At 42.6% G+C, this 21,156-nt stretch overlaps 1 protein-coding gene across 6 annotated transcripts in view; it reads right to left on the bottom strand.

Moving 5' to 3' along the window:
* Positions 1–1,425: 1,425 nt before the first annotated feature.
* Positions 1,426–21,156, bottom strand: part of PIKFYVE (phosphoinositide kinase, FYVE-type zinc finger containing) — a 64,002-nt gene continuing 44,271 nt past the window's right edge. For all 6 annotated transcript variants that reach the window (XM_063400391.1, XM_063400393.1, XM_063400392.1 and 3 more), the window contains 19 exons: positions 20,423–20,601; positions 19,834–19,947; positions 18,453–18,561; positions 18,190–18,344; positions 17,587–17,677; positions 16,538–16,598; positions 15,828–15,971; positions 15,535–15,655; positions 14,313–14,408; positions 13,489–13,572; positions 12,922–13,010; positions 12,119–12,283; positions 11,493–11,552; positions 10,883–11,059; positions 10,055–10,158; positions 9,662–9,790; positions 8,102–8,363; positions 5,940–6,014; positions 1,426–4,887 (listed from right to left, as the gene is read on the bottom strand). In XM_063400391.1, coding sequence (XP_063256461.1) covers positions 4,772–4,887; positions 5,940–6,014; positions 8,102–8,363; positions 9,662–9,790; positions 10,055–10,158; positions 10,883–11,059; positions 11,493–11,552; positions 12,119–12,283; positions 12,922–13,010; positions 13,489–13,572; positions 14,313–14,408; positions 15,535–15,655; positions 15,828–15,971; positions 16,538–16,598; positions 17,587–17,677; positions 18,190–18,344; positions 18,453–18,561; positions 19,834–19,947; positions 20,423–20,601 — 2,331 coding nt within the window. In that variant the 3' untranslated portion in view covers positions 1,426–4,771. The remainder of the gene's footprint in view (positions 4,888–5,939; positions 6,015–8,101; positions 8,364–9,661; positions 9,791–10,054; positions 10,159–10,882; positions 11,060–11,492; positions 11,553–12,118; positions 12,284–12,921; positions 13,011–13,488; positions 13,573–14,312; positions 14,409–15,534; positions 15,656–15,827; positions 15,972–16,537; positions 16,599–17,586; positions 17,678–18,189; positions 18,345–18,452; positions 18,562–19,833; positions 19,948–20,422; positions 20,602–21,156) is intronic.

Genomic DNA, 21,156 nt, shown 5'->3' with positions numbered 1-21,156 from the left:
CTGGCATGGAAAATACAGCCTGAAGATGTTCTGCTTTTTAGGGCTTAATAGACAAAAAGCAGAATACTTTTTTCCATAAAGCAGTTCAAATTAACATGAAGAAGACATAATTTCTGCATGTTATAAGCTGCTATGGAGTCACATAAAGTTACCTTATTCTTTTTCTACCTTTACAGATACATTAACAAGAATACACTTCTGTCAGAATTAATTACATACAGATCAACTAGAAATTCACATAGCTGACCTGACCTGTTTCCAGAAAATAGTTTTCTCCCTATAGTATGTATTTTAAATAATATTTATAATCCTGTTAGAAAAATAAAACATGTTGTTTCTCTTGTTATGCGCATATGTGTACATATTAAGAAATCCCAGTTGTGCTGTCCTAGATATGTGCCTCTTTCACCAGGTAGGTAATTTATTTTAGTTCTGACACAAGATCTCAGCTTGTCCAGTAACAGAAGCCCCTACCCAGGATATTTTATTTTTTCACACCCAGGGTGTTGCACAGTTGCTGAGGCCGTATTAGAACAATATCCTATGTAAACAATGGAGCAAAGTTCCTATATATTCCCATCCTGTCTCTTCAACTGTAATTCAAAGCTCTTTTTGCTAATTGTGTTCACTTTATTATCCTACCTTTGGTCACTGGATCATTATTTCTTGAACTAACACTGCATTTGTGCTTCTCGCCTTCCTGCCAGAAGCCCCTCAAGTCCCACCATTCCTCTTCCCACCGGCAGAAGGCAGCGCTGCCCCTGGACTGAGTATCCCATCTCTTCCTTGCTCATACCCCTATATGGGGACAGGCTCTGATGCAGTTTCATACTGCAGCAGATGGAAGAATTCACCTGGCAAAAAATGGTGATTGCACATAATACAGGTAAAATCCCCAAGTTTTAGACAGGGTTTTATATTCTAGCAATGAACAAGTCCCCTTCCCAGAACTAATCACAAATTATTTTCAGCCTTAGCAAGGAGGTTACTATATACTAGGTTAATGTGAAACAATCAAGGGAAGACATTTATTTTCTGACCTTTTTGGATTTTTTCTTTATCTAGCCCACTTAAAAGAAAATTATGGAAATACCTGGGGTGTGTTGTACATCGTGACAGAACTGGGCTAAGGCTCACCACCACCTGCTGGACAAAACTGCGTCCCTGTCTCACACTGCACAGTGGTGAAAAGCAGCTGCAAAGACAGAGCTGTGTAAAAGGTTATTTGCACATTCCACTGCCCTGGGGAGCTGCCAGAGGTGCTGCTCCTCGAGAGGGGACGAGCTGTGAGGTACAGAGAGACAGGCACCTTACAAAGCTGGCACTCTCCAGCACAGCAATGCTGCACAGGGAGCAGGGGCTCTCTGAGCAGGAAAATGGGGTGCAGTGAGACCCTACCTGCTCCACACATGGAACACACTCAAGTGTAGTTTAGTCACTTTATTTGTATCTATATACATGACATTTTGATTCTCCGAGTAGTCAAGGCGATTATTCTCAAATAGTTTAGTACATCAATTTTATAAAATACTGAACCAAGTTAGAATAGAAACGCATACATTATAGTACATTAAGTGCTTTGAATAATGACTAGTCTGGCCACCAGCTAGTGAGCAACTCATTTGGTTTTGGTCATTCTCACAGAGGAGACTCCACGGGTAACTCCCCTGAGCCCAGTAGAAGTGCTCTACCAGCAAGAGTCCCTCATGTGCTTTTTGGGGATAGAATGCATCCCTGGGCCACTACAAGGCATTCTGCTGTCCACATGATGACTAAAAGTCATTGCTTCTGACTTGGACAAGATTTAGACATTTGTCTCAAGGCCTCAGATCAAAACAACAGAAGAGCCAGTGTAGCTCTGAGGAAATTCAGCCTTCATGTTTGCAACTGGGATTTACTTACATATATGCTAAACCTGCGTTATAAAGAAATGGCTCTGACCAAAGGGTTCCTCCTCAGGAATTCTACAGGGACACAGACCAAACACAGCCTCCCAAGCAGCTCTCAAAGATTTGTTCTGCATGAAGTACTGCCCTCCTCTGAGAAAATTAAATTTGGTAGTAATTGAAATGTCAGGACAACTATTATACTGAAAATGGAACACTTGAGGAGACCCATTCAGCTGCTGGGATTTGAACTAGAAATGCTTACAGCTTTATATCACAGACACCCAAGATGACCCAGCTCCAGCTGATACTGCAGCTACTGTGATAGTCATGACCAGTAGTTTACTCCAGTCTAGTCAGGACTAGTCTATCAGCCACATCCTGGCCAAAAACTGCTGATGCCAGCTCAAGATCATTCCTGCAAACCCCTCCAACTGCTGTAACTTCAGCCCAAGAAGGTCACAACTCGCAGGTCTCTGGCTCTGTTCGCAGGCTGCAAAACAGTGGAAGATTCTGTCGCTTCTGCAGCGCTGAGGGCCTCAGAGTCACGTTCAGAGCAGTATTAGCATGTGTCAGATGATCCTGCTGCTCACAGCCCTCTGCCTGGGACTCTGGCACAGAGCAGCCACACGTGCCAGGACAAGGACAGGGTTACTGGAGACAGAGCGGGCGAGCACGGCACGCCAGCCTGGCGCAGGACACAGTGCCCACACTGTGCTCCACACACCAATCCACACACTGACAAAGGTGGAAGGCAATGTCAGCAGCTGCTGTTGGGCTGCCTTAGCCGGCCAGGACAGTCAAGTTTTTCCCTGTAAACTTTACAAAGGGAAGGAGGAAAACACGTAAACTCCAGCTGAGACTGGAACATAGGCTGCATGGCAGGTTCTTTCCCATCGATGAACCAAGAGCAGGTAGAGGCCACAGAAGTGGGGGTGGCACTGAGCTGATGGACTGGTTGACCTCATTAGACAAGGCCACACACACAGCCAGGCATCTCGGGAGAACATTCCAACAAAAGAGGCAAGATGGATCCCAGAGGAGATCAGCTGCACCCCATGCGCTGTGTTGGACTGAAGGATTCTGGGCAGAGGAAGCAAGGAGTACTGTGTCACCCTTCCACAGCACACACCACTGCAGCCTTCAACACTGCACCCCCAGAAACAATTATCCCATCCTACTGAGGAAACCAGTACACTTCCTTTTCTGCAGCTTCAAGGCCAGCCTCTTTGCTCATCCTCTAGTACAGTGTTCCAATAGGGTGGGGAAGGCTCCTTCCAACACAAATCACTGTTGCCTCCTGGCAGTTCAGACAAGAGCTGCATTAGTTACTTTTGGAGTAAACAGCTCAATTCTCACTGCTGCCTTTTCCTTTCTCAGTGCTGCCCACTGTTGGTCACTCCTGAACAGCCACCACCATCCGCTGCAGAAAAAAATACTGAACACAGGAGAAGTGAACAAAATGCACCTTTCAATCCATAGTTACAGTGATGATGACATTATCAGGCAACTGGTTAGAATGAGCAAGTGATCACTAAGAGCTGTGCTGTCCCAGATTCCATGTTCATTTGATGTTCCTCCATCAGAGACTGGAAGTCACAGGACAGTATTCCTGCCTTTCAAATTCATTAAAACTCCTCTGATTTACTGGCCTGTATTATAATGAAACTAAAACGTAAACTCATGACCTACAAAAATGAGTAAAAATGAAAAAAAATGGAAAGAAGTGCTTATTGTAATAATATAGAGACTCACAGATCTCTGCACATCTTATCCATCATACAAGATACCTGTTAGTTCAGGTTTTCCTTTTTACAGAAAACAACAAGTTACATTCATCTCTGTGACCAAAAAAAAAATTCATGTCATGAATGCAAGAAGAACATTCTCCTGGCAAAATTTCACCATGAGGTAATTGCATTGCTTAAAAGTAAAAGGGAACTGAAATGGATTTGAAGTGATCTGCCAGGAATGATGGTTGCATTAAGGAGAAAGTTGTCACTAAGGCAGTATGCTTCACTTTGGCTAGCAGCTTACTGCCTTTACTGAGGAAAGGGTTAATCTGCTTCATAGCTATAATTAATCAAGTCTTGTTAAATTAAAGGGTATGGTAGCTACCAGTTTCCAGGAATTTGAGCAACATTCAGATCAAAGTACTCTTCAGGAGTGCAGAGATATGTTTTGAGTTTTGCAGTACATTGATGACTAACAACCCATTTTTATGGGATTCAGCTAAAATGCAATTTTGACAGATAAACCAGAGCTGTACTGCAGTAACATAACAGATGGAGTCATAGGGCATTACAGATGTGGAGCTGCCTAAAAAAATACTGTTTTATAGAACCCAGTAAGAATTAAAACTATGAAGCATAAACAGCACAAGTTATTAATGGATCCTAAATAGGTCAACTACAGACCACTGCAACAATAGCAGAACTCATGAATTAACTTCATTCTTCTCTCCCCCATCCACATTTTGGGGGTTTATTTCACATTTTCAGTACCAAGTATCCACTACAGAAACATGAGCTGCACGAACTCAACACCATTTTGGCAGTGCAAGACTTCCAGAGATCATGTTCTTCACCACCAGGATCTGGACACAATCTCAGTTCAGTACATACAAGGAGATAGCATCACCTTCCCTACTGACAGGATAGAGGTCACTTATCCATGCTGTTCAGTGGTACCTTACAGTTTGCATCCTTACTGAGGCAGGTTTGCTTATTATCCTCCAAGAGGGGATTAAAGTGCAAGCAGACTTCACAGTCTGCAATATGATGCACACGGTCAGTGCAGACATGGAGCTGCAATCCTCTTGCTTGCTGCTGGACAGAGAGTGGCCTACAATTGTCCTCTTGTGCTTTCCCAATGGGGGCTTTAGCTCAGCAATTCAGGCCCAGTCCTGTCCAATGGTCTGGCACCATCAGGAAATACTTGTCCATAGCTTCACAAAACCTGGTCCGGTAGAGCTCTGGAGAGACCACGGTGGGCATCTTACCTAATGTGAGAGAGCCAAGAGCAGTCAGAAATGGGCTGAAGGTTCTGCAGCACACACAGATGGCACATGAGACTGCACTGGCAGACAGCGTGGACTTGAAGGCAACGACATAGAACCTTATAAAGTTCCACAACAAACAAGCACAAGGCCTTGCAGCTGGGAAAGCACAAAGCAGGAGCACAGCACAGGCCGGGATCTCCCTGGGGAGCAGCTCTGTGGAAGGGACCTGAGGGTCCTGGTGGACAAGCAGCTCAGTGTGAGTGAACAGAGCTGCTGCTGCTGCTGCTGCTGCTGCTGCTGCTGCAGAGCCAGCAAAGGACACTGGGCTGCCCCAAGGACATCACCAGCAGAGACAGAAGTCATTATCCCACTCAGTATCCCAGCATTATCTTTGACATGGAAGGTGCCACTTCTTGCTCACACCTGGAATATTGTGTTCAGTTTTAGTAGAAAAAAGGGGGAAAAAAAGATGTGGACAGGCTGAGGAGGGTCCAGAGATGATCCAAGGACTGGGAAACGTGCCATATGGGGAAATGCTGCGAGAACTGGGTTTGTTCAGCCCTGGGAAAACAGCTGCTTAGAGGAGACCTTACCACCATGTTCCAGTATTTATAGGGTGCTAAAAAAAAAGATGGAGACTCATTTTACAAGGAGCCACATGGAAAAGATGAGGGGTAAGAGATATATGTTATTTCTGGGCAGATTCCAGTTGGACACAAGAGTAACACTTTTCACAATGAGAACAATCAGCCATTGGAATAGTCTCAGCAGTGAAGTGATGGATTCCCCAACACTGCACAGTTTTAAGATGCAGCTGCACAGGGTGCTGAGCCATCTTGTCTAGACTGTGCTTTTGCCAAGAAAGGTTTGATCAGATAATCCTTGAGGTCCCTTCAAATCTGGTGTTCTATAATTCCTTCCTCTGTTCTGGACAACTTAATCTGTCACAAATTTGAATGGTGGGGAAGTTGTGACACTATCAGCAGTGTCATAGAAAGCTTCCATCTAACAAGGAAACACGATCAAAATCTTTGCTTTCAGTCTGGACTCACCTTGTCCTCCCAAGATGCCAGTTGACTTCACCACCATTTCAAGCTTTTTGTCCCAGGTAAAAGTACGAATATAGTCTGTTAAAATTTAAAAAAAAGTGCACACACAAATACTTTTTGTTTTAATCCAAGTAACACCATTTTAAAATGTATCTTCTTCCCCCCAAAGAGGGCACGAAAGCAGTTCTCTTTTGCAGTCACAGCTTCAGTGGTTTCCCTGCCAGTTGCCTCACTTTCTGAAGCATTGATTATGTTTGGGTAGGGTGAACACAGTATCTCAAAATCCCAGGAAGATCACAATCAACTCCTCCTGTCTCTACAAGAACAGGCTGCCCAAGCACATTTGTCCTTATGCATGTCAGAGTGTCAAGGGCTCATTCACAAGGGTCACTCCGCTCACCCTAGAAGCCCTTAGGCTTGGACACCTCTCCATTGAAACCAGTATTTCTCACCACTGCAGGCACCTACAGGTGTGAGAACAGAACAGAAGTGATTGCCACTTCGTGACAGGGAGGACTGCAAACAGAGATCCTGACTGGGAGAGCGGGCAGCAAGAACACAACTTCTGAATTGTTTCCAAGCCCCCTCCAGAGAACGCATGCTCAGTCAGTACAAGCACGTGAACATTGTGGCTGCCAAAGCTAAAGCTGCACTAAGATCAGTTTTTCATTATTGGTTATCATTATCTCCTATCATCTGACTACAACTGTAATTATACAATTTTGAATTTACTGTTTTTAGATTTACAAAAGGCCACCGTAAGTATTCACATTTCTTCTCACTTGCACTTAACACAAAACTCCTCCAGACTCAACAATCTTAAGACTTATTCATTTATCTGAATACTCTTTGAAAACATTCCTTAGAATGTTTTGGGACAGATATCAGTAAACAGTTTGATCACGAACAACTTCATGCCCTAAGGCCCAGAGTCCCACACAACAGAGCCTACAATTCAAGATTTCAAAGCTTTTCACAGACCTAACTTGTTTCCTGTATCACATTAAGATCTAAAATAGGTAGAGATACCGACCTCAGATTCAAACACAATCCAAGCTGAGATTTTTTAGTTCCAGTCCAACACAAATTTAGCTTGAGTACTTTATAAGTTCTCAGGGTATCACCTAGGGAACATTCTGATAGCCTGATACAGCAGGCATGTTCTCTCTTCTTAATAATATTTGCCTTCAAGTTCCTTCAGATATTTGTGTTAAACACTGAAGGAACTGATAGCTTTAAGCATCATATAAAATATACTCCTTAATCAGATAAGACTTGACATAGGACAAAAAAAATGCCACACAAACAGGAGAACCACATGCTCAGTGTAGTCAAATCCTCTTTACATCAATATTCAAGAGTCTACAAATCTAGAAAGCAATAACAACTTGCAACAAACAATAGCCTTCTTTGTAGCTAGGACTTTAATTCTCAACTACAAATGTTATTGAAATTACTTTCAAGCTTTATCAGAATCAGACTAATCCAGACCTCTTGTCCTGAGATCTCATCTGGAAGCAGTTCTGAGCAGGGTTTCAAGACCATTTCACTTCCCTAAGTCAATTCCACACCTGCAAAACTGCCTCAGCTCTAAGTCCTTTATGCTACAGAAGTTTGTCTGCCTAAACTGTTTGTCTGTCTCTACTTTCCAGAGTCAAGTCTGAGGATGCAGCGAGGTAATTACTGCATTTTCACCCAAATTATCCAGGTCAGGCTATATGATTATATGAGATTCCATGATGTTTAACTTCTTTCTTCCAATCCTATCAAAACCGTTTCTCCTTAGAGCCCCTCCACACGAGATTTAAAAGACTATGTAAACATGACTAAACTAAAGTTTACAGACTAAACACATAAAAGCATACAAATAACTTCCCCTGCTTTGACTGGAGTCAAAGTGTAGGTTTAAACTACCTTTGAGACCTCCTGCATATATTCATAGCAATACAAATGCTAATCTGAGACTATACAAGACCTGGAGAAAAGACTTCCTGCCTCCACTTTGAATACCTGTAAGGGGTGAGGGTGGTATTTCACCAGGGAGAAGACAAGATTTCCTGACACCCATCTCTCTGGTGGTGGCACAGTTCTAAGAGTACTATGAACACAACCAGAAGAAAACCATTTCATCATCTGAGAGCAAGAAAGTACAAAAGACAACCTACCAATGATCCCAACAACCAGCTCATTGTTGGTATCATCGCGACCCACCAGCAGGGAATAGTCGATGATGAGATGGCTGGAGAGGAACTGGGAATCACTGTGTATGGAGGCCTTCAGCACAGCCTTGCAATGGGAACGGATGTACAAAGGATTGTCCCGAACCATCTTCAGAAGGTTTTCATCCAGCAGGACTACATCACAAGTTTCCTTGCCTGTGTCTGTTTTAACGTTTCTGTTCCGGAGGGAGCCCTTCAGGTCAAACACCTGCAAAAGGAGAACAGCACTATTTAGTTTTATTTTTCTGGGTTTAAGACTTCAGTACCTAACATTTGAGAAGACAGCACAGCCAGGCAACTGTTTCCTTCTCTTCAGGAGGAAGACAATTAACAAAAAATAATCTGTAGAGAATAGCATGTAGGCCTGGGTGAAAGCTCTGCCACCTCAATTCACAAGGTTTAGGTAAGTTATTTCACTAATATTTAGACTAAATTAAGAGAAAAATGGTGTCTGTATTTTTTATATTGTTTAGTTAAACTTCAGTTTTCCGGCCAGTTTCTACAGAGTTAATCGCTGACAAAAGCAAAACCAGTGAAGATGGAGGTGGGTGGTGCATGAAGCACCAGTTAACACTGGCAAGGCAAGAGACACACCCATCATGAGGCTGGAAATGATCTCTGGGGTTCTCCAGACCAAAGTCCTGCTTCAAGCAGGCCCTGTTAGAGAAGGTTGTTCAAGTTCTGTCCAGCCAAGATTTCACTAACTTCCATGGAATAGAGTCCACAGTCTGTTTGGGTTTCTGTTTTGTAGTGCCCGAGCCCTCCTCATGATTTAAACAGACAAATAGAAAGAAAACCGACAACATCCTTTACATTCATCTAGAATTCCCTCCATCCACTTCCTCCCACAAACATTCCCTATTTGAGGTCAGGCACTGAGAGGTGAAGTGGAAAGAACTGATACCATCACATCTGAGAAGTGATGTTTGTTTGGACTTCCTTTTCAGCTTTAAATCTCTATTTAAAGAGAATTTCTCACCAGTCATTTTAAGATCTTCTTTCTACTGCCTGATAAAGATTGTTTTTCCTGGACTAAAAGCAAGACTGAACTCAAAATCTTGTCCTACACCTGAAGGGGTTCCAAGAAAGAACAGTGGGTTGAAAAAATAATTAACTCCACCCAGTGCAGAGTATCTCTCTCTCAGTGAGGCTCTCATTCTGAACAAATTAGTCGATAATTCCAGTCAGTTCCTCTGAAAGTTTTTCAAAAAGACTCTACATTTTCTTCACCAGGTTAGTAATGCCTGCTCTCAGACACCAGATACACAGGGACAAACAAGACTTCTAAAGACTGAACCCTGCACAATAGCTATCTGAACTAGCCAATACAGGCATCAAGCTCCTGAGGAGCACACAACAAGGAAGAGGCACAAACTATCACCTTTGAGCAGCACTAGATGTCGACAGCACACAGAAAGTTAAAAGTTACCTAGATAGCTACAAATGACCCTGCTCTTTCTCCCAGTCACAACTGCACTGCAAGCAAACAGAACACTCTGTTCTTACCTGAGCCATTTTCCTGCCATAGAAAAGGTTTTCCATGACAAGCAGGTCCAGCTTCTTTTCAGTGTTGTTTTGAGAGTTCTTGTAACCAATTCGATACACTCCAAGGATTTTAGCCAGTGCTGTGGGCTTCTAATGAAGACAAGACATGGGTTAAGATCTGTGTAGAGACAACCAGCAATCCCATACCAGAAGCACCACTGTTCTGTCTGACTGAGAATTACAGCTTAGAAATCCAAGCATAATTTCCACTTTACATCTTAAAAACACATTATTACTGTAACTCACAGCCTCCAACATTGTCTCTTACTTAAGTGAAAAAGGTTAATAGAAACTTCCACTAGTTTTTAAAATACATAACACTGCCTAAAATAAAAGGCACTCTTTTTTTAATACCTTCTGCTGAACTGCATTAGTGATGTAAGTGAAGTAGTGTGGAGCAAAGTCAAGGAATGACTGGACTTCCAGACGAGGCATTTGCTTCAAGATGAATCTATCATCTGTTTTAACATCAGACAGAAACAACAGGGTTACATACAATAAGTGATGTATGATTTCCAATTTTTTTAGGACTGTCACATAGCTGAAATGGTTTGAAAAATTAAAGCCCTACAATTCTCTTACATCCTTACCCACAGAAGCTCGTTTCTAGGTTCTTTTTACTTCACATATTCTGAATTTCAGCCTCCCTGGATTTCTGCCTTCTAGTAAATCATGGACAACAGACTGCCTACACTAGATCTACCTCAGCTATATAGGTTTCCTTTAGAGACAACAGAACAGCCTGCAGACCACTTTGTTCAATACCTGTTTTACGCAGAAGCCTAGAAACAGCCACAGTTTTAAAAAAAGATTAGACAAACAGCAGCACAGGAAATTATAGGAAACACAGTGTCTTTAACAACAAGCTTGCCTTGAATTATACTCAAGCTTTTGTTTTCTGAAGCCTGCCTGAGAGTACAACCCTTGTGTTCAACTGGCCTTCCTAGCTGCTACTGCTGAAAATCAGAGCTACATTTTGTTCTCCTGCACGTACAAAGAGACAAGTAATTTCATATTGAAGACCCCCCCCAGTTGAACAACCCACCAGATTTTCCCTTCTGAATGGCCACTTCATGATCAGCAACCCTCTGGACAGAGGTTATCAGAGATTGAATAACACACTAACCACCACCATCCAGAAATAATACCTCTGGTTACAAGGGGAGAAGAGGCTGCATTTACCCTCAGTCACATAGAACGCAGCTCCAGATTTGCCACCTCGCGCCTGCCAGGGCATCGAGTGAGAGAGGGATCGGATGAAATCCTCTTCACTGCTCCCCAGGATCACCTCACGCATCCTGTGAAATTCCCCAGCATAATAAATCCGGCAGTAGAACTTGGCATTGGCATCTGAGAACTCTGCAAGAAATGGCTCTCCTTAGTAACAGCATGCAACACGCACTGACTACCTGAGACACTGAGATTTTACTCATGTCTAGAGGAGTATTACTGTGCTAAACATCTCTCTCATGCTTACTGTAACTCTGAAGTTTCAACCCATGGGATTTAAATGGAAAACTGACAGCGAAATTCAACTCCCTCTAGATTAGCTCACAGTATATGTCATGGGAAAGTGTTCAGACAAAAGACCAACTAAAAAAAAGTCTATGGAGTATTTTTGCAAAAGAGGTTGATTGCAGTAAGTAAAAATTACATTGTTTTTCTCTTGATTTGCTTTTCCTTCATGACAAATACCAAGAAAACCCAACTATTAACTTCAAGACTTCCACTACATGTGCATGAAGAAATGCATTTGTCAGCTAAGATTAAGCTGTTAGTTACAACTACTCACGGAGTTCCACATGGGGATTCACCATCTGCTTCTTCTGTCCATCTCCTCCATCCCCATCATCTGAAGGCATAAAGGGCATTTGGTCAGGGCTGTTCACTACTACTACTGAGAAAGCCACATTACTACTTGTAAACTCACATTACAAGAAAAGTATTTTCTTTTTTTTTCCAAGAATATAGAGGGAACTAGACACAGGGAATTAGAAATACAGCTATAATTGTATAATATAATACATATGCTAGAAGGGCACTGCTGTTTAGGGACACAAATCCAGTCTCTCTTCATTCATTTTCCATGACTGAAAACAATGAGAACTAAATAGCAAGTGAGAGAGACAGGGCTGCTGCTTAATTAGAGTCAACTCAATCCAAAGGCATTCAAGACCAGACTACTCCACATGCCTGTTGTGTGGGTTTGAAAGATCCTGTTTCCCTTACCACAAAGAAAAGCAATTCATTTAGGAAAAAAACATATTTGATGTTCAAATTATTCATTTTCAATTCATGCTGAGTAACCTGGGACTGCTGAAAAGTATGAGCAGGAGTGCATTTGGGGCCTTGCATGGATGAATGAGGTTTGGGAGAGGTAACAACCCAAGAGAGAAGATGAACTCTGCAGTGTCTTACCTTGAGCCTCTGCTCCTTGGTTTTCTGCTCCCTCTTTGCCCATCTGTCCAACCTGGTAGTAAGCACTGTCAGCACCACGTAAGGTCTCTTTCTTCTGGGAAGACAGGTCTGGGCTCTTCCCTCCCGTGCCACGGAAGAAAGACAAAACACCAGATGGTTTCTTTGCTACAGTGAAAAGGAATAGAAAAGATGGTGTTGGCATTTCGACAAGCAGTTTAATAACTGCAGTTTAAATCATGACTCCTATGAACATTCCCAATTCATCATTCTATCTGGAGGAATGATGCCATTCAACTACAACCATAACTTATTAGCTATTCTTCAGGCAACTAAGGTCCATGAGAGAGAATGATCTAGTGCTCTGAGTAGCATCCTGGTGTGCAGAGACATTCGAAAACACAGAGCAAGAATGAGTGTCTTTAATACAGCAAGAATTTCATGTCTCCGTTTCAAAATATTTTAACTGCATCTCTTTAAAGAAGGCAATGCTAAGAGAAGGGCGCCATATCCCACTGGATAGGCTAGATTCAATAACAACCCTAGGCCCACCACATAGTAACATAAAATCAGGGAATGACAGTTTGATCTCGTAAGAATCAGAGAAAGTCACAGACTTCAAAAAACAAAAATACCCCACACACTCCCACCCATCTCGTGTGTTATATTGACACTAAGACAAGTCACAATTTCAACTCAGAATGCTGCTTCTTCTTCCTCACATGAACTAGAACCCAGGTTCAGTGGACTCAAGCCTCAAGGAGCTGAGATTAGCACCAAGGATGATTTTAGCCAAATGGTCTTACGCTGTTCTGGCTCCGCGCTGCGAAGTGGACACACGTTAGCCTCAGGCAGGCGGACAGGGCTGCTGCTCTTGGGTTTGCTGTCTGACATGCTGAAAGCAGAAAGAACAAAGAAGTCATGAACCAGCACATACTGCCACCCAAGACACTACTGCCTTATGCCTGGACATTTATTTCTCCCCACTGCCTAAACACTAAGAGAAAAGGACACCATTTAAAGGTGTAACGGTGTGGGACTCTCCAAAGTTGTCCTCCTCCACCTTCCTAAAAAGTATCTCTCAGGGTCCAGAGCTACAGTTCCACCCATGACCACAGCAAAGGTAAGCAGGCCCAGTACTCCTACCATGGATGCAGCCAAGAGATTGGGTGATGGAGCCAGCATGGTCCATGACGTGGAAAGGGAACTCACATACTGAAGTATGTGTTGGTTACATGGAATGAGTCAGGTTCTATTAGAAAGCAGAGGTCCTAACAGGGGCAAATTTTGAGGGTTCTTCCCCATCCTAGTTTTGGCTTATTCACTACCTTCACTGTGTCTTCACTCTAAGTACTGCTGTTCCTGCAAGTCACCTGTTTGGTTGTAATCCTTCTTCAGAACTGCTCTTCAGAGATGCTTTGGACAACTCATCCAGGGCATTTCTGTACTCCTTGCAACTGAAGGGATAAGAAAAAAAGAACAGAAAGGGAAAGGCCCAAAATAATTAAGTGTTCTCTTGGAAACTCTGCAATACCAGTGCAAAGATTCAGTTCAGAGACAGGTGTTTTTTCTACACCACAGTGGAAAAATCTCTGCTTTATTTTTTCTTATTATTAGAACTCTGTTTTCTTAGAACAGAAGCTGCTCTAGACAATACTGCAGGAAAAATACCCCCTTATTTTTCCCCCCTCCCACAATTTAAGAATGCACTTCTTCAAAAATCTGCTGCTTTGTGCCATGCAAACCCAAAGGTTTACTGAAGCAGCTGGTGAGAAGAGCTGAGCAGTAGCAAGAGCTGCTATGACCAAAGGTAGGCAAAGGATAGACTGCAATATCAATACTAACAGCTGTTTCCCAACTCAGCTGTACTTTCTCCAGCTGGAGAGGCTAAGCAAAACTTAGGTTGCTCAGTTTCTGCACTTCTTTCTCTAGTAGTATCTCATTAAAAGAAACATCACACAACAAAGTCACTTTTGCATACTAGAGTTCCACTAAAAAAGTCCAAAATCCAGTTGCACTGTCATTATCTCAGCAGTAAAAAGAAAGAACCCCATCTCTGGCAGAAACCATGTTACCATGGTATAATGTACAAATTCTGTCATGCTTGTTGCCGATCATTAAAATTTAAATATTCCTCAAACACAAAAGCTGCAGAAGTATAAAGTATGTCAGATGAAACACCAAATCACACCAGTACCTGAGAGCAAAAGCTATGATGGAGCTTGGTTCTTTCTCACAGACTGCAATAGGTACACGTTCATGCTCATACATTAGGTAGTGCTTATCTGGGTCACTAAATGAAAACAACAAACTGTCAGTAGATCATAAAAATTTGTGGAAAGAAAAGAAGTTTTGGTCAAAACCCAGATCTCATCACTGCACTCCCAGGCACAAGCTGCAAGTCTCAGCATGGAACCAAAGCTTCCCAGATCAGCTTCTCCCAACAGACACACTCGTAACTATGTGGTTAATTCTACATGGTAGAGTGTTAGGGAAATCAGCATTTCAAGCAAGCTGCTTGGATCAGAAGATCAGCTTCAGGTTAGAATAGGAGTCTATTTCTGTTTAGCAGCCACCATTTCTAATGGCATCAAACCTGCCTGGGTTTGGTTTGACTGTCCAGCAGCACAGCCTGTAGAGTGAACTTAGGGGACAAACCTGCACTCTTTTCTAAACAGGCAGTTTATCACAGAAAATTCCCCAAAGCCTCCTGGATTCTTGTACAATTTTCTTCAACTTATCTGTAGGGTCCATTCATTTAGCTTTTACCTCTTTAGCCCAAGGCCTCTGCCCCTACACTGGTAGTGGGATTCACAGGTTAAACTCAGGCTGCCAAACATTAGGCTCGTGTCAAACGAGAAGCACTACAAAGCACGCAGACCATGGAGCTGGAAGACTTTCCAGCCTGCCCTTCTTCACATGAGAGGGAGACTTGAGGGCACATGCAGTAGCCATTGAACCTGACCTACACCCAGACAATGTCAATTTGAGTCCAACCCTTGGAAGAGGTCTGGAAGCAAAAACAAAATGCAGGCATGCAGCTTTAGTTAAGTCTTTGCTAAGGAAGGGCATTTCCACTCCCTCCCTGCAGCAATGAAGTTAGAAGGCACCTTTCTCCAGTCCTCTCCCACCCCTTCATCTCCCACAACAGCTCTGAGGAGGGATGCCTGCTAGGAGGAGAAACTGCCACTGGCTTTACACGGGGGCAGATCATTCCTAAGAAAGGTAACCTACAACCACCCAGAAAGGACACAGAAAACTTCCTACCTCGACAAAGTTCTCTATCTTACTCAGAGGCAAACTCAAGTAATGACTTAAATTATACACTGAGCACAGGAAGTATGCATGGCTCTGCCTCTCTGCCTGCAATCTAACAAGGTTGCTAATTGTGTACATTATATATATTATGCAGTACTTACAAGGGAAAGGGAATGGGGTTGTAGTTGTTTCCAGGCAAAAAGTTAGCCAAAATAGCTTTCATCGTAGACTTCTCCTTCACTTGGCTGTCTGTAGATCCCAGTGAGTGTCCATCAAACACATCTAGAACAGACACACGTCAGGTCTGCATCACAATAGCCAAGTTTAAGCTGTAGATTCAGAAGGATGACTCCAGACCACAGAGTTACCAGTTATTTGTCATTTCCTAAAAGGACCTTGTGAACTTGGCACAGAAAAGCAAGAGAAAGAATACAAGACCACAACAGAACTATACCTTCTGAGCTGCTTGTTGTGTCCTGTTCAGAGAGTGTGCTGGCACCAGTCATATGTTCTGATGCAACCTCTGGAGAGGTGGGCAGCTGTAGATGGGCAGAGCCTGTGGAGCTCTGACTTGATAAAGTTGTCAGGAAACGATCCTCTGAGAGTACAAGGACAGTTAAGGACAGAAGAAATCATTTTACATGGCTGTCACAAGTGATTCTGTTTGCTACCTAGCCAAGCAATAATCATCATCTACCTTCATAAAGTTTTTACTTAGAAAGCAGGTAAGGCACACAGACCAAAGGTCTGGGCAAGCTCATCAATGTAGCACAAAAGCTCCAGAAAATGTGTACCCTTACAACCACTACCTTCAGCTCCCACAAACTCTCAGTATGCCTCACAGGTAAGAGATCTCAGCACCCATAACCAGATCATAGAAGAGCCAAAAGGCATTTCCCAAATTCCATGTAGTTATTCAGTTATTTAGAAAGCTTCTTAAAGTTTTTAAACTAAAGTTCAAGGGAAAACCCTTCTTGGCCAGTTTACTAATCACCAGTAATTCAGTGACTAAAATTCTATCTTACCATTAGAAAAAACAAATGTGACATGACGGAGATTTGGTGTTTCTCTGATTTATCAAATTTGACTAAAGCTCCCATATTATATCAGGAAAAGGGCTACAACATGCTTCTATTGGCATCTTATGAAAAATAAGTAACAGACCTTTCTCTCCATTCTGCAGTGCTGGAGAAGCATTTCGTGGGGAAGCATCCATGCTACTGATCTAGGCAGAATAACAAAACACCAGTGTTGATGCCAAGCTCTTTAAGTTGTATTCCCTCCTGTGTGGAACACTTACAAAAGCAGATCTATTGCAACAGAGCACCCTCACCCACTTCTCAGCCTCTGCATGTCACTGTATCTGTTACCATAGGAAAAAGACAAGGCAAGAGCAACTCAAGTTCACAAGGTGCTTATGATGGCTATGATCTGTGTTTGCTGCTTTAAACCCTTCACTCTCCCTCTCCACTTCCTGCTAGATCAAGATAAGGTTTGCTTTAGCACCTAACAAATATGTGTTAAGTGGAAGGGACTGTGTGTGCCTGCAGCAGAGCAAATCCAGGGTCTCTAGGAGTTTTTAGTGCACCTTGCTATGGTACAACTGTTGGGAGTTCAACCTCTCCGTAGGATACGTATAGTGCCTTGCATTTCCTCAGAGTTCCAGCTCCCCAAAGGGTGGAAGTTCAGCATGCTGACACGTGTATCCTTGGACACAGCTCTTGAGGCAGCAGTCCAAAATCATTTATCCATCCCTTCACTCAGTTCCCACAGGATACATCACAAAACATCACATCCTGAAAAGCCATTATTCCTGTGTCATTTGCTCCGCCTCTCCATATTATTTGTCTTGTCTTTTTCACAAGGGATGCACCTGATGGGGAACAACCTAGGGTTGAAGGAGATGGCCCAGTTCCTACCTAGGCACACACCTGACAATGACTGCAGCTCTCTGCTGGCAGTGTTCACCTCAACACTACACAAACATCACAGAAAATCAACTCCTACTCATACTTACTCTTTCTCTCTACAGTATGGCTCCTAGTAAAAGATACATATACTAACACACAGTTTAAGCTTTTACAGTTGAAAACTACAGGATGCAGTAAAACTAGTGTACTAATTACTAAAGAAAACTCAAGTCAGTCTTAAGACTATTGTGATATCCCAGAAAAAAAAAAAAGTTTGAGAGGTTTATAGCCCATTAGCCATACCTTGCTTTCTTCACCTTGCCTCAGTCTCCCAGGGCTGGGTGGTACTGATGGACGTTTTCTCCCTTTCTCTTGTTGGAAGAGATCCTGTAATCTTAAATAAAAAATAATAATGAAACAATCAAACAAAAACAACCCACACAAAACCACCACCACCAAAGAAAAATTAATCAAGAGGTAGGTTACTGGTATTATCTTTGAATGACACAAGTTATGAAGTTTCTCCATACCAAACTCAAATTACTGCTAACATGTGCCACAGATGTATCAAATGGCCAAAGACAGCACATTTTCTCCACCTGAGATTGTCTCACCCAATCAACAAGTCCCATGCTCCCCTCTTCTCATCTCCTCCCCCTTTATTCAAATGAAAATTTCTCCTCTAGATGCAAGTTGAGCTCTACAACACAATGCTTTTATCATATGGCCTCAAATGATTTTTCTATTCCAACTGATCAGCTGTGTGCTCTTAACCAGTGGAGCACATTCACCACAAGCTCTATAGAGCAACTGCTCTATAGTGAAAGAAACCAGATTGGAACCCGTTCTGTCCCAGAACCAACACAGTACCAGTGCTGCTCATGATTCCAGCATGTGTTCACTTACCTATTATTCCAGGCTTGTAGCATCTCACAGAGTCCTTGCTTTTTAGCTATCAGAGACTCAAAAACAGATTGCAGCTGTTGAGGTGTGTCCAGTGATGATGAAAGCAGCCTTGCTTGGATTTTCTCAGTCCAGTTCCGAAACTCTCCTTCTTCCATCTACCAAAAGGAAAACTGTCAGTGTTATCTCACTAAGATGACACAGGATCTGAGTAGCTCCTCCATACACTTAGCCTATGGACCACTGATGTAAAAATAGTCTATTACCTCCTTTTGGGCAAAGAGGTCTTCCATCTTCTCCTCCCTTGTTTTGCTGAAAGTATCTGTTTTCAGAGAAGCAAGGCGATCATCCACAGCAAGATACACTTGTGACACCCTGTCAACAGCGATGCAAAGAGTTCAGGTGTGACTACTTGGAGCTTCTTCAATATTCTTTAATCTAAGTCTGAATGTGTTTAGGGTTAAGTGCTTAAGAATACAAAAGACAATATATGACAGCCTTCCTGCACAGTAAGCTACCCAACTTCCCAGAGAGGGCTGGGAAAACTTCATTAGTAATAAGAGAAACCTGGAAGTTACATACACTGACATTTGTCTCCATAATTTATTCTTAGCAGTGGAGTTGTCAGGGAGCAATACAAATGTCTCAAACACATTATTAAGACAGGGGAACTGTTGTGTTCATCTGTGATTAGGAAGAATCTGGGTCTGCAAGCTACACCTCCACCAGCAGGGCTCAGAAAAAAGGAGTACCTCTATTTCAGCTCTAAACAAAGCTCCACAGGTTTTGAAGTCAGGTGGTCACAGAGACATCCAGCAATACAGGAATGCTGTGACCAGGCAGAACAGCAGTCTGTCTGGATTTAACAGAGTTTTCATCAGGCCTGTCTTCTACCTTTTTGTTCCTACATTTAGAAAGTGTCTAGGCTCCTGATAGTTCACCTTAGACTATGAGGAGGTACAGTCTGCCTGCTATTATCACATTCAGTAGCTAACAAAGGCAAACACTTCTACACACCAGAGAGTTCCACTGCCACATGACCAATACAATGACAACAGTTCTGTTCGGACAAGGGATTTGAGCAAGGTTTTTGCAGGTTTTTTTGGGGGTTGAAGAATTGAAGCTCAGTCAGATGTTTATAAAGGAACATTAGGGTATGAGTACAAAGTATAACCTGCAGTTTTCAGGGTCAGCCTTCTAGGACCATCCTTTCCATTTCATTTTTAGCATTAGAGGGACGAATTAAAATACTTTAACTGTGCATTTCATAAGGTAACAATTCAGACACCTGCTAATAGTCAACCTTTCAGTGGCCTGGCAGCTTTATTCAGAAACCTGATATATGACTCAGACATCAGTGCAACATTCAGGGATAAAAAAGAAAAGAATGTTAGTTTCTACTGGCAACGTTTAACCTGACTTGCCACCACAGTCAGAGACATCAGTACAGAAAGAGCAAGCAAAGGTAACAGATTTCAATATCACTGTCCCTTGGAAAGATACATTCATACATGTTTTAAACTATCACTTTTCTGTCAAATAATGAATATTTAGCCAAATCTCATTGTACTAGCAAAAATAGTTGTCTTCTGCTAATAAAAGTACAAAATACAAATAACATTAGGAAGACATTAAAACAAAGCTTACTTTTGTGAGAAGTCCTTGAGATCCTGCAAAATAGTAACTTTTAATGGAGCCTGTCGTTTGATGTAGATCTTGGGGAGCGGGACACACACCTCCAGCAGCCGGATTGGAGAGTAGCTGAGAAGACAATACAACAGCTTGTAACACAAGCCACACCACACCAGTTCTACACCATACTGAGGTCTGAGGCCCCTACATGAAAAAGGACACTGTCAATGTGTCCAGGGCTTTAGTTACTTTTAGCATCAATAACACTGTTCATGTATCTCCCAGGCAAGAAGTAAAACCACATATCATACTGCAAAACCAAAATTTTGAAAGCATTTGGAATTAGATAGGGAAAAGCATTTCCTTTCTGTATCATGAACAGGAACCATCCACTCTTGGAACACTGCCCACCACAGCTAGGACAGTGATGCCACCCACAAAGCCCTCTGCAAGCCAGCACACAATGCTGCACTTGTGGTTATGGTACAGTAATGCTATCCCATCCTGTACTCACAGGGAAGGACAGAATTAACCAATCCTTACTAGAGGCATATGCTTCCTACAGTACCAGAGAGAGAAGGAGGTTTTCAGCAGTGGAACTCACCTGAAAGATGCCACCATCTGATTATAGGAAAAATACTGGTGATAGTCATGGTGAATGGAATGCCCACAAGGCTCTGCGTTGGCCCTTCGAGTGTACTGGTACCCATAGAACCTCAGCTCAAGGTATTTTGCAAAAGACATAGACCAAGAGTCATTGGAAAGGGGAACAACTGGTGTCACCTGAAAAATTGAAAGGCAAGTCTAAATTTCATCCTTCCAACAAGATTAAGGACAGGACAATCCAGGCTGCAATCTAGTATTTCTAGTACCAGAAGCACCCATGACCCTAAAACATATGTAACAACAAAGACAGCATTTATGCATAGCTAAGGCCAACACACAGTTAAAACAGATCAGATAAATAACCCTTCATTCTGATGATGAAAGGTGCTAAGCTGGGGGAATCCAAACATACCCTTGATGGAAGCTTATTTCTGGGATGCTATTTCTCTGTATAGAGTTAATTTCCAGCAACCCAGCCAGCAGCAGTGGCCATACCGTTTACTTTTCCCTGGTGATTCTCCAGCTACAAATGTGTTGGTACTGCTTTGCAGCGTATTTCAGCCTCAGAAGTGCTGGCAAGAGCAGACACCGCTTTACACACACTCCACAACCTCAGACACGTAAGTGTTTACATGAGCACACAAAATAAAAGGTTACAGAGTACAGAGCAGCTGTACACACAGCAGCACAGTTGCTGTCAGCAACTGCGTCAACCTCCAGACACCTGCAGCT

This window comes from Prinia subflava, chromosome 6 (genome assembly GCF_021018805.1).
Source record: "Prinia subflava isolate CZ2003 ecotype Zambia chromosome 6, Cam_Psub_1.2, whole genome shotgun sequence".
In the NCBI taxonomy this organism is placed as follows: Eukaryota; Metazoa; Chordata; class Aves; order Passeriformes; family Cisticolidae; genus Prinia; species Prinia subflava.
This window is presented reverse-complemented; position numbering and strand designations above follow the sequence as displayed.